Source organism: Procambarus clarkii, chromosome 63 (genome assembly GCF_040958095.1).
Source record: "Procambarus clarkii isolate CNS0578487 chromosome 63, FALCON_Pclarkii_2.0, whole genome shotgun sequence".
Taxonomy (NCBI): domain Eukaryota; kingdom Metazoa; phylum Arthropoda; class Malacostraca; order Decapoda; family Cambaridae; genus Procambarus; species Procambarus clarkii.
The window spans coordinates 26,240,280-26,252,779 of NC_091212.1; the positions used below are offsets into that span (position 1 = coordinate 26,240,280).

Genomic DNA, 12,500 nt, shown 5'->3' on the forward strand with positions numbered 1-12,500 from the left:
CCTGCCTCCCTGCCTGCCTGTCTGCCTGCCTGCCTGCCTGCCTGCCTGCCTGCCCGCCCGCCTGCCTGCCTGCCTGCCTGCCTGCCTGCCTGCCTGCCTGCCTGCCTGCCCGCCCGCCCGCCCGCCCGCCCGCCCGCCCGCCTGCCTGCCTGCCTGCCTGCCTGCCTCCCTGCCCGCCCGCCTGCCTGCCTGCCTCCCTGCCTGCCTGCCCGCCCGCCTGCCTGCCTCCCTGCCTGCCTGCCTGCCTGCCTGCCTGCCTGCCTGCCTGCCTGCCTGCCTCCCTGCCTGCCTGCCTGTCTGCCTGCCTGCCTGCTTGCCTGCCTGCTTGCCTGCCTCCCTGCCTCCCTGCCTGCCTGCCTCCCTGCCTGCCTGCCTGCCTGCCTCCCTGCCTCCCTGCCTGCCTGCCTGCCTGCCTGCCTGCCTGCCCGCCCGCCCGCCTGCCTGCCTGCCTTCCTGCCTGCCTCCCTGCCTGCCTGCCCGACAGCCTGCCTGCCTGCCTGCCCGACAGCCTGCCTGCCTCCCTGCCTGCCTGCCTGCCTCCCTGCCTGCCTGCCTGCCTGCCTGCCTGCCTGCCTGCCTGCCTGTCTGCTTGCCTGCCTGCTTGTCTGCCTGTCTGCCTGCCTGCCTGCCTGCCTGCCTGTCTGCCTGCTTGCCTGCCTGCCTGCCTGCCTGCCTGCCTGCCTGCCTGCCTGCTTGCCTGCCTGTCTGCCTGCTTGCCTGCCTGCCTGCCTGCCTGCCTGCCTGCCTGCCTGCTTGCCTGCCTGCCTGCCTGCCTGCCTGCTTGCCTGTCTGCCTGCCTGCTTGCCTGCCTGCTTGCCTGCCTGCTTGCCTGCCTGCCTGCCTGCCTGCCTGCCTGCCTGTCTGCCTGCCTGCCTGCCTGCCTGCCTGCCTGCCTGTCTGCCTGCCTGCCTGCCTGTCTGCCTGCCTGCACTACCTTCCCCCACTTGTCTCTCGAATATTGACACGTCTTCGACATTTTTGTTTAACGTGCAGGAATACCGCGAGCAGCCACACGGGACTTGCATGCCGCTTTCCTCCTGGAATTGAAGAGTTTATTGTCTCAACATTCCGGTCCACTGCTGTGTACTTCTTGGTCCCTTCTCACCATATTCTTGGCCAAGCCTCGGAGGAAACACCTCATGTTCTCACCATATTCTTGGCCAAGCCTCGGAGGAAACACCTCATGTTCTCACGCTGACTTGTCCCGTTGTTGTGGTACGTTTGTCTTTGTGGATCATACCAACACGTGGACTCGAGTCCGCAATGACCTCATTGTCATTATCATCATCAATATCATTATTATTGAACACCCAAGACAGAAATTGTAAAATAAAGGAATTGACGACGTTTCGGTCCGTCCTGGACGACATTAAGTCGACTTGATAATGGTCCAAGATGGACCGAAACGTCAAATACTTTATTTTCAGTTTTGTGGTGTTTAGTGTTTAATTTTCAGCCACCTTATTGTGACATAGGCTGCATATTATTATTATTATTGTTATTATTATTATCCCCCCCCCTCCCCCGAGGCAACCCCCACCTCCCCCCCCCCCCGAGGCAACCCCCACCTCCACCCCCCCCGTGCCAACCCCCACCTCCACCCCCCCGTGCCAACCCCCACCTCCACCCCTCCCCCGAGGCAACCCCCACCTCCACCCCCCCCGAGGCAACCCCCACCTCCACCCCCCCCGTGCCAACCCCCACCTCCACCCCTCCCCCGAGGCAACCCCCACCTCCCCCCCCCCGAGGCAACCCCCACCTCCACCCCCTTTACCCTTGACCAAACTATTCAGGCGCCAATTAATTACTATGGAGATTATGGTGCACAAAGACCCCACTAATGACCATGTTACCCCAGGGGCGGGGGCCATGTTACCCCAGGGGCGGGGGCCATGTTACCCCAGGGGCGGGGGCCATGTTACCCCAGGGGCGGGGGCCATGTTACCCCAGGGGCGGGGGCCATGTTACCCCAGGGGCCGGGGCCATGTTACCCCAGGGGCCGGGGCCATGTTACCCCAGGGGCCGGGGCCATGTTACCCCAGGGGCCGGGGCCATGTTACCCCAGGGGCCGGGGCCATGTTACCCCAGGGGCCGGGGCCATGTTACCCCAGGGGCCGGGGCCATGTTACCCCAGGGGCCGGGGCCATGTTACCCCAGGGGCCGGGGCCATGTTACCCCAGGGGCCGGGGCCATGTTACCCCAGGGGCCGGGGCCATGTTACCCCAGGGGCCGGGGCCATGTTACTCCAGGGGCCGGGGCCATGTTACCCCAGGGGCCGGGGCCATGTTACTCCAGGGGCCGGGGTCATGTTACCCCAGGGGTCGGGGTCATGTTACCCCAGGGGCCGGGGCCATGTTACTCCAGGGGCCGGGGTCATGTTACCCCAGGGGCCGGGGCCATGTTACTCCAGGGGCCGGGGTCATGTTACCCCAGGGGCCGGGGTCATGTTACCCCAGGGGCCGGGGTCATGTTACCCCAGGGGCCGGGGTCATGTTACCCCAGGGGCCGGGGCCATGTTACTCCAGGGGCCGGGGTCATGTTACCCCAGGGGCCGGGGCCATGTTACTCCAGGGGCCGGGGTCATGTTACCCCAGGGGCCGGGGCCATGTTACTCCAGGGGCCGGGGTCATGTTACCCCGGGGCCGGGGTCATGTTACCCCAGGGCCGGGGCCATGTTACTCCAGGGGCCGGGGTCATGTTACCCCAGGGGCAGGGGCCATGTTACTCCAGGGGCCGGGGTCATGTTACCCCAGGGGCCGGGGCCATGTTACCCCAGGGGCCGGGGCCATGTTACCCCAGGGGCCGGGGCCATGTTACCCCACGGGCCGGGGGCAACGTTACCCCACGGGCCGAGGGGCACGTTACCCCACGGGCCGAGGGGCACGTTACCCCACGGGCCGAGGGTCATGTTACCCCAGGGGCCAGGGGCCAGGGCCATGTTACTCCAGGGGCCGGGGTCATGTTACCCCAGGGGCCGGGGCCATGTTACCCCAGGGGCCGGGGCCACGTTACCACGTGGGGCCATGTTACCCCAGGGGCCGGGGCCATGTTACCCCAGGGGCCGGGGCCATGTTACCCCAGGGGCCGGGGGCCATGTTACCCCAGGGGCCGGGGGCCATGTTACCCCAGGGGCCGGGGCCATGTTACCCCAGGGGCCAGGGCCATGTTACCCCAGGGGCCGGGGCCATGTTACCCCAGGGGCCGGGGGCCATGTTACCCCAGGGGCCGGGGCCATGTTACCCCAGGGGCCGGGGGCCACGTTACCCCAGGGGCCGGGGCCATGTTACCCCAGGGGCCCGGGCCATGTAACCCTAGGGGCGGGGGCCATGTTACCCCAGGGGCCGGGGCCATGTTACCCCAGGGGCCGGGGGCCATGTTACCCCAGGGGCGGGGGGCTATGTTACCCCAGGGACGGGGGGGCTATGTTACCCCAGGGACGGGGGGCTATGTTACCCCAGGGGCGGGGGGCTATGTTACCCCAGGGCCGGGGCCATGTTACCCCAGAAGCGGGGGCCATGTTACCCCAGGGGCCGGGGCCATGTTACCCCAGGGGCCGGGGCCACGTTACCCCAGGGGCCGGGGCCATGTTACCCCAGGGGGCCGGGGCCATGTTACCCCAGGGGCCGGGGCCATGTTACCCAAGGGGCCGGGGCCACGTTACCCCAGGGGCCGGGGGCCATGTTACCCCAGGGGCCGGGGGCCATGTTACCCAAGGGGCCGGGGCCATGTTACCCCAGGGGCCGGGGCCATGCAACCCTAGGGGCGGGGGCCATGTTACCCCAGGGGCCGGGGGCCATGTTACCCCAGGGGCGGGGGGCTATGTTACCCCAGGGGCCGGGGCCATGTTACCCCAGAAGCGGGGGCCATGTTACCCCAGGGGCCGGGGCCACGTTACCCCAGGGGCCGGGGCCACGTTACCCCAGGGGCCGGGGCCATGTTACCCCAGGGGCCGGGGCCATGTTACCCCAGGGGCCGGGGCCATGTTTCCCCAGGGGCCGGGGCCACGTTACTCCAGGGGCCGGGGCCATGTTACCCCAGGGCCCGGGGCCTCACCCAGGTCGGCCTCATGCATCACAAGTGTGTGGTCCTCGAGGGCCTGGTGGTGGTGGAGGAGCTGAGTCATGTCTCTAAGAACTTTGGTCGCGAGGAAGGAATGACCCAAGTTACTTGAGCAGTTAACAGTGAGTTACACGTGGGTCGCGGCGCAAGATTATATACCTTATGGCGCTAGTCTCAATTTCGATTTGAAGTTACATTCCATTGTATATACAGTGTGGTATATATCCACAAAATATGTTCTCCCATATCGTGTCATTGGCAGCGCTACAGCCCCGTCATTGTGAACTTCAGTCAGCATGACGGGAGAGTAGTTAAGAGCCTCGTTAATGACACCTAACACCAAGGATCATCCATTATTTACATGTCCACTTACGAAACATGTACATCATTCATTAGTGAATGGCGGCACTGTTTACATTTATGCCACCGTTTACGACTTCGGAAACATCACAAGTTATTATTGCTACAGACAACCTCATAGTACAACATTTAATAAACGCAGACTAAGCCGCTATCATTGAGAAAAGATGTACAGGTTTCGTAAGGAGGCACGTAAATGATTGATGAATCCTGGTGGAGGAGGACAGTGTGAGTACAGTGAAAGGCCACATGATCGATGGTGACACCTTCCAGGCTGGTGACGTCCTCAGGAGCCGGGATGATTATCTTGAGGTTATCTTGAGATGATTTCGGGGCTTTAGTGTCCCCGCGGCCCGGTCCTCAACCAGGCCTCCACCCCCAGGAAGCAGCCCGTGACAGCTGACTAACACCCAGGTACCTATTTTACTGCTAGGTAACAGGGGCATAGGGTGAAAGAAACTCTGCCCATTGTTTCTCGCCGGCGCCCGGGATCGAACAGGAGTGAGTCCACAGGATCACAAGTCCAGTGTGCTGTCCGCTCGGCCGACCGGCTCCCTATATGGTGCTTCTGTATGGCTCCTCTACTTCACCACCACACACCAGCCTCTTAAATTATTGGCATCTGTATTCTTATTTGCATACAACACGTACACTGTTTCTTAATTAACGTACATCATACTAACCCCAGGACGAGGTTTAAGAACCTTGGAAGTTAAACCCAGGTGAGATATTAAACTGTCTCCCGTAGCTGGCACGGGTAGATGAGTAGACTGTCGTAGCTGGCGAGGTAGAGGAGTAGACTGGCGGAGGTAGAGGAGTAGACTGTCAAACCTGGCGGAGTAGACTGTCGTAGCTGGCGGGGTAGATGAGTAGACTGTCGTAGCTGGCGGGGTAGATGACTGGACAGTCGTAGCTGACGGGGGTAGATGAGTAGACTCTCGTAGCTGGCGGGGTAGATGAGTAGACTGCCGTAGCTGGCGGGGTAGATGAGTAACTCCCATAGCTGGCGGGATAGACGAGTAGACTCCCGTTGCTGGCGGGGTAGATGAGTAGACTCTCGTAGCTGGCGGGGTAGATAAGTAGACCCCCCAAGCTGACGAGGTAGATGAATAGACTCCCGTAGCTAGCGGGGTAGACGAGTAGACTCTCGTAGCTGGCGGAGTAGACGAGTAGACTCTCGTAGCTGGCGGGGTAGACGAGTAGACTCTCGTAGCTGGCGGGGTAGACGAGTAGACTCCCGTAGCTGGCGGGGTAGACGAGTAGACTCCCGTAGCTGGCGGGGTAGACGAGCAGACTGCCGTAGCTGGCGGGGTAGACGAGTAGACTGCCGTAGCTGGCGGGGTAGACGAGTAGACTGCCGTAGCTGGCGGGGTAGACGAGTAGACTGCCGTAGCTGGCAGGGTAGACGAGTAGACTTCCGTAGCTAGCAGGGTAGACGAGTAGACTCCGGTAGCTAGCAGGGTAGACGAGTAGACTTCCGTAGCTAGCAGGGTAGACGAGTAGACTTCCGTAGCTAGCAGGGTAGACGAGTAGACTTCCGTAGCTAGCAGGGTAGACGAGTAGACTTCCGTAGCTAGCAGGGTAGACGAGTAGACTTCCGTAGCTAGCAGGGTAGACGAGTAGACTTCCGTAGCTAGCAGGGTAGACGAGTAGACTTCCGTAGCTAGCAGGGTAGACGAGTAGACTTCCGTAGCTAGCAGGGTAGACGAGTAGACTTCCGTAGCTAGCAGGGTAGACGAGTAGACTCGAGACAAGAAACCCGGTGTGAGAACAGTGTAAAATACGGACGTGGGACAAGAGAGAGAGATGATGGCGGGAGGACCAGGGAAGTGTTGAGGGGAATGTGGGAGAGGCGTGGGAGAGGGGAATGTGAAGTGAGGAGGGAGGAGGTGATGAGTGAGGGGGTGAGGAGTGAAGGGGTGAGGAGCGAGGGGAGTGAGGAGTGAGGGGGTGAGGAATGAGGGGGGTGAGGAGTGAGGGGGGGTGAGGAGTGAGGGGGGTGAGGAGTGAGGGGGTGTGAGAAGTGAGGGGGTGTGAGGAGTGAGGGGGTGAGGAGTGAGGGGGTGAGGAGTGAGGGGGTGTGAGGAGTGAGGGGGAGTGAGGAGTGAGGGGGAGTGAGGAGTGAGGGGGGAGTGAGGGGAAGTGAGGGGGGTGAGGAGTGAGGGGGGTGAGGAGTGAGGGGGGTGAGGAGTGAGGGGGTGAGGAGTGAGGGGGGTGAGGAGTGAGGGGGTGAGGAGTGAGGGGGTGAGGAGTGAGGGGTTGAGGAGTGAGGAGGAGTGAGGAGAGAGTGAGAAGTGAGGGGGAGTGAGGAGTGAGGGGGGTGAGGAGTGAGGGGGGTGAGGAGTGAGGGGGGGGTGAGGAGTGAGGGGGGGTGAGGAGTGAGAGGGGGTGAGGAGTGAGGGGGGGGTGAGGAGTGAGGGGGGGTGAGGAGTGAGGGGGGGGGTGAGGAGTGAGGGGGGGTGAGGAGTGAAGAGTGAGGGGGTGAGGAGTGAGGGGGGGTGAGGAGTGAGGGGGGGTGAGGGGTGAGAGGGGGTGAGGAGTGAGGGGGGGTGAGGAGTGAGGGGGGGGTGAGGAGTGAGGGGGGGGGTGAGGAGTGAGGGTGTGTGAGGAGTGAGGGTGTGTGAGGAGTGAGGGGGTGTGAGGAGTGAGGGGGGTGAGGAGTGAGGGGGGTGAGTGAGGGGGGGGGGGGTGAGGAGTGAGGGGGTGAAGAGTGAGGGGGGTGAGGAGTGAGAAGGGTGAGGAGTGAGGGGAGTGAGGAGTGAGGGGGGTGAGGAGTGAGGGGGGGTGAGGAGTGAGGGGGGGTGAGGAGTGAGGGGGTGAGGAGCGAGGGGGGGTGAGGAGTGAGGGGGGGTGAGGAGTGAGGGGGGGGGGTGAGGAGTGAGGGGGGTGAGGAGTGAGGGGGGGGTGAGGAGTGAGGGGGGGGTGAGGAGTGAGGGGGGGTGAGGAGTGAGGGGGGGGTGAGGAGTAAGGGGGGTGAGGAGTGAGGGGGGGGTGAGGAGTGAGGGGGGTGAGGAGTGAGGGGGGTGAGGAGTGAGGGGGGTGAGGAGTGAGGGGGTGAGGAGTGAGGGGGGTGAGGAGTGAGGGGGGGTGAGGAGTGAGGGGGGGTGAGGAGTGAGGGGGGTGAGGAGTGAGGGGGGGTGAGGAGTGAGGGGGGGTGAGGAGTGAGGGGGGGGTGAGGAGTGAGGGGGGTGGTGAGGAGTGAGGGGGGTGAGGAGTGAGGGGGGGGTGAGGAGTGAGGGGGGGTGAGGAGTGAGGGTGGGGGGTGAGGAGTGAGGGGGGGGTGAGGAGTGAGGGGGGGGTGAGGAGTGAGGGGGGTGAGGAGTGAGGGGGTGAGGAGTGAGAGAGTGACGAGTGAGGGAGTGAGGAGGGGTGAGGAGGAGTGAGGAGGGGTGAGGAGGGGTGAAGAGTGAGGGGGTGAGGAGTGAGGAGGGGTGAGGAGAGAGGAGGGGTGAGGAGAGAGGAGGGGGTGAAGAGTGAGGAGGGAGTGAGGAGGGGGTGAAGAGTGAGGAGGGAGTGAGGAGGGGGTGAGGAGTGAGAAGGGATGAGGAGCCATCACAACGACATACAAGTTTTAATACAAAGAGTTACTGCCCAAGAAGAAAAAGAAGCGATGTTCAAATTGATAAAAGTCAAGTGGACAGTTTTAAAATACCAGAGACCAATATGAGGCCCAACAACACATCAGCCACAGCTGGAGAACACGCACAGTTCAAGAACAGATGAAACTGGAGGATAGACGACACATTCACAGATAGTGACAACGACGTGTGTGACGGACACTAGACAATACCAAAAGATCTTCACAATAAAGCAAGATAGAGCTCCTCAACTGATACGAGGGCTGACCAACTAAATATCACCCAACGACTTTGAGATTACCAAAGATAAGGACCACATAGGCCTCTGGAACACACAAGATTTCCTTATGGATGCTTTGATTTAAAACAAATTATAATTAAGGGAACTATGACCATTTTTTATATCATTAGGCCTATCAAAATCTCATTTTGGCTTGGAAGAGCCTATTTTTCATTAGCCTTCAACAAGTACGTATTCAGAAAGTAGTTTAAAATTAAACTGCCTGGTATACGTGGTGGGTGGTACACGTGGTGGGTGGTACACGTGGTGGGTGGTACACGTGGTGGGTGGTGCACGTGGTGGGTGGTGCACGTGGTGGGTGGTACACGTGGTGGGTGGTACACGTGGTGGGTGGTACACGTGGTGGGTGGTGCACGTGGTGGGTGGTGCACGTGGTGGGTGGTACACGTGGTGGGTGGTACACGTGGTGGGTGGTACACGTGGTGGGTGGTACACGTGGTGGGTGGTACACGTGGTGGGTGGTGCACGTGGTGGGTGGTGCTCGTGGTGGGTGGTGCTCGTGGTGGGTGGTACACGTGGTGGGTGGTACACGTGGTGGGTGGTGCACGTCGTGGGTGGTACACGTGGTGAGTGGTACACGTGGTGGGTGGTACACGTGGTGGGTGGTGCACGTGGTGGGTGGTGCACGTGGTGGGTGGTGCACGTGGTGGGTGGTACACGTGGTGGGTGGTACACGTGGTGGGTGGTACACGTGGTGGGTGGTACACGTGGTGGGTGGTGCTCGTGGTGGGTGGTGCACGTGGTGGGTGGTGCTCGAGGTGGGTGGTACACGAGGTGGGTGGTACACGTGGTGGGTGGTGCACGTGGTGGGTGGTGCACGTGGTGGGTGGTGCACGTGGTGGGTGATACACGTGGTGGGTGATACACGTGGTGGGTGGTACACGTGGTGGGTGGTACACGAAGTGGGTGGTACACGTGGTGGGTGGTGCACGTGGTGGGTGGTGCACGTGGTGGGTGGTGCACGTGGTGGGTGGTGCACGTGGTGGGTGGTGCACGTGGTGGGTGGTGCACGTGGTGGGTGGTGCACGTGGTGGGTGGTGCACGAGGTGGGTGGTACACGTGGTGGGTGGTACACGTGGTGGGTGGTACACGTGGTGGGTGGTACACGTGGTGGGTGGTGCACGTGGTGGGTGGTGCACGTGGTGGGTGGTACACGTGGTGGGTGGTGCACGAAGTGGGTGGTACACGTGGTGGGTGGTACACGTGGTGGGTGGTACACGTGGTGGGTGGTGCACGAGGTGGGTGGTACACGTGGTGGGTGGTGCACGTGGTGGGTGGAGCACGTGGTGGGTGGTGCACGTGGTGGGTGGTACACGTGGTGGGTGGTACACGTGGTGGGTGGTATAGTGGTGGGTGGTACACGTGGTGGGTGGTACACGTGGTGGGTGGTACACGTGGTGGGCGGTACAGTGGTGGGCGGTACAGTGGTGGGCGGTACACGTGGTGGGTGGTACACGTGGTGGGTGGTGCAGTGGTGGGCGGTACAGTGGTGGGCGGTACAGTGGTGGGTGGCACACGTGGTGGGTGGCACACGTGGTGGGTGGTACACGTGGTGGGTGGTGGACGTGGTGGGTGGTACACGTGGTGGGTGGTACACGTGGTGGGTGGTACACGTGGTGGGTGGTGCACGTGGTGGGTGGTGCACGAAGTGGGTGGTACACGTGATGGGTGGTACACGTGGTGGGTGGTGCACGTGGTGGGTGGTGCACGAAGTGGGTGGTGCACGAAGTGGGTGGTACACGTGGTGGGTGGTGCACGAAGTGGGTGGTGCACGAAGTGGGTGGTACACGTGGTGGGTGGTACACGTGGTGGGTGGTACACGTGGTGGGTGGTGCACGTGGTGGGTGATACACGTGGTGGGTGGTACACGTGGTGGGTGGTACACGAGGTGGGTGGTACACGTGGTGGGTGGTACACGTGGTGGGTGGTACACGTGGTGGGTGATACACGTGGTGGGTGGTACACGTGGTGGGTGGTGCACGTGGTGGGTGGTGCACGTGGTGGGCGATACACGTGGTGGGTGATACACGTGGTGGGTGGCACACGTGGTGGGTGGCACACGTGGTGGGTGGCACACGTGGTGGGTGGTACACGTGGTGGGTGGTACACGTGGTGGGTGGTACACGTGGTGGGTGGTACACGTGGTGGGTGGTACACGTGGTGGGTGGTACAGTGGTGGGCGGCACACGTGGTGGGCGGTACACGTGGTGGGCGGTACAGTGGTGGGCGGTACAGTGGTGGGCGGTACAGTGGTGGGCGGTACAGTGGTGGGCGGTACAGTGGTGGGCGGTACAGTGGTGGGCGGTACAGTGGTGGGCGGTACAGTGGTGGGTGGTACAGTGGTGGGTGGTACAGTGGTGGGTGGTACAGTGGTGGGTGGTACAGTGGTGGGTGGTGCACGAAGTGGGTGGTGCACGAAGTGGGTGGTGCACGAAGTGGGTGGTACACGTGGTGGGTGGTGCACGAAGTGGGTGGTGCACGAAGTGGGTGGTACACGTGTTGGGTGGTACACGTGGTGGGTGGTGCACGTGGTGGGTGATACACGTGGTGGGTGATACACGTGGTGGGTGGTACACGTGGTGGGTGGTACACGAAGTGGGTGGTACACGAAGTGGGTGGTACACGTGGTGGGTGGTACACGTGGTGGGTGGTACACGTGGTGGGTGGTACACGTGGTGGGTGATACACGTGGTGGGTGATACACGTGGTGGGTGGTACACGTGGTGGGTGGTCCACGTGGTGGGTGGTGCACGTGGTGGGTGATACACGTGGTGGGTGATACACGTGGTGGGTGGCACACGTGGTGGGTGGCACACGTGGTGGGTGGCACACGTGGTGGGTGGTACACGTGGTGGGTGGTACACGTGGTGGGTGGTACACGTGGTGGGTGGTACAGTGGTGGGTGGTACAGTGGTGGGTGGCACACGTGGTGGGCGGCACACGTAGTGGGCGGTACAGTGGTGGGCGGTACAGTGGTGGGCGGTACAGTGGTGGGCGGTACAGTGGTGGGCGGTACAGTGGTGGGTGGTACAGTGGTGGGTGGTACAGTGGTGGGTGGTACAGTGGTGGGTGGTACAGTGGTGGGTGGTACAGTGGTGGGTGGTACAGTGGTGGGCGGTACAGTGGTGGGCGGTACAGTGGTGGGTGGTACAGTGGTGGGTGGTACAGTGGTGGGCGGTACAGTGGTGGGTGGTACAGTGGTGGGTGGTACAGTAGTGGGCGGTACAGTGGTGGGTGGTACAGTGGTGGGTGGTACAGTGGTGGGTGGTACAGTAGTGGGCGGTACAGTGGTGGGCGGTACAGTGGTGGGTGGTACAGTGGTGGGTGGTACAGTGGTGGGTGGTACAGTGGTGGGTGGTACAGTGGTGGGCGGTACAGTGGTGGGCGGTACAGTGGTGGGCGGTACAGTGGTGGGCGGTACAGTGGTGGGTGGTACAGTGGTGGGTGGTACAGTGGTGGGTGGTACAGTGGTGGGTGGTACAGTAGTGGGCGGTACAGTGGTGGGTGGTACAGTGGTGGGCGGTACAGTGGTGGGTGGTACAGTGGTGGGTGGTACAGTGGTGGGCGGTACAGTGGTGGGCGGTACAGTGGTGGGCGGTACAGTGGTGGGCGGTACAGTGGTGGGCGGTACAGTGGTGGGCGGTACAGTGGCGGGTGGTACAGTGGCGGGTGGTACAGTGGTGGGTGGTACAGTAATAAGGTGACTGAGGGTGCTGGAAGGTTGGATATTGTGGACATTTAGGAACGAGATTACTTCAGGAACACTTCCTGTCCAAGCAGGTGATCAACCAGACTGTTGCTACTCGCCGGCTGCAAGCTGAGGTGACCTGCTGGGTGTGTGGGTCTCTAGACACGAAGAACACTGCAGCAGCTTTAACCAGTCAGGGGAAAACCTTGACCCTTGCCGCCCACCGTTGCTTCCTTGGTGTGGTCCAGCACCACCCCGGTGGTCCAGCACCACCCCGGTGGTCCAGCACCACCCCCGTGGTCCAGCACCACCCCGGTGGTCCAGCACCACCCCCGTGGTCCAGCACCACCCCGGTGGTCCAGCACCACCCCCGTGGTCCAGCACCACCCCCGTGGTCCAGCACCACCCCGGTGGTCCAGCACCACCCCGGTGGTCCAGCACCACCCCGGTGGTCCAGCACCACCCCCGTGGTCCAGCACCACCCCCGTGGTCCAGCACCACCCCCGTGGTCCAG

General features: G+C 62.5%; 1 protein-coding gene across 1 annotated transcript in view; it reads right to left on the reverse strand.

The window, feature by feature from the left end:
* Positions 1-5,244: 5,244 nt before the first annotated feature.
* LOC138354563 (adhesive plaque matrix protein-like) overlaps positions 5,245-12,500 on the reverse strand; it is a 17,012-nt gene continuing 9,756 nt past the window's right edge. Inside the window, exon 3 of the mRNA XM_069308931.1 lies at positions 5,245-6,163. Coding sequence (XP_069165032.1) covers positions 5,245-6,163 — 919 coding nt within the window. The remainder of the gene's footprint in view (positions 6,164-12,500) is intronic.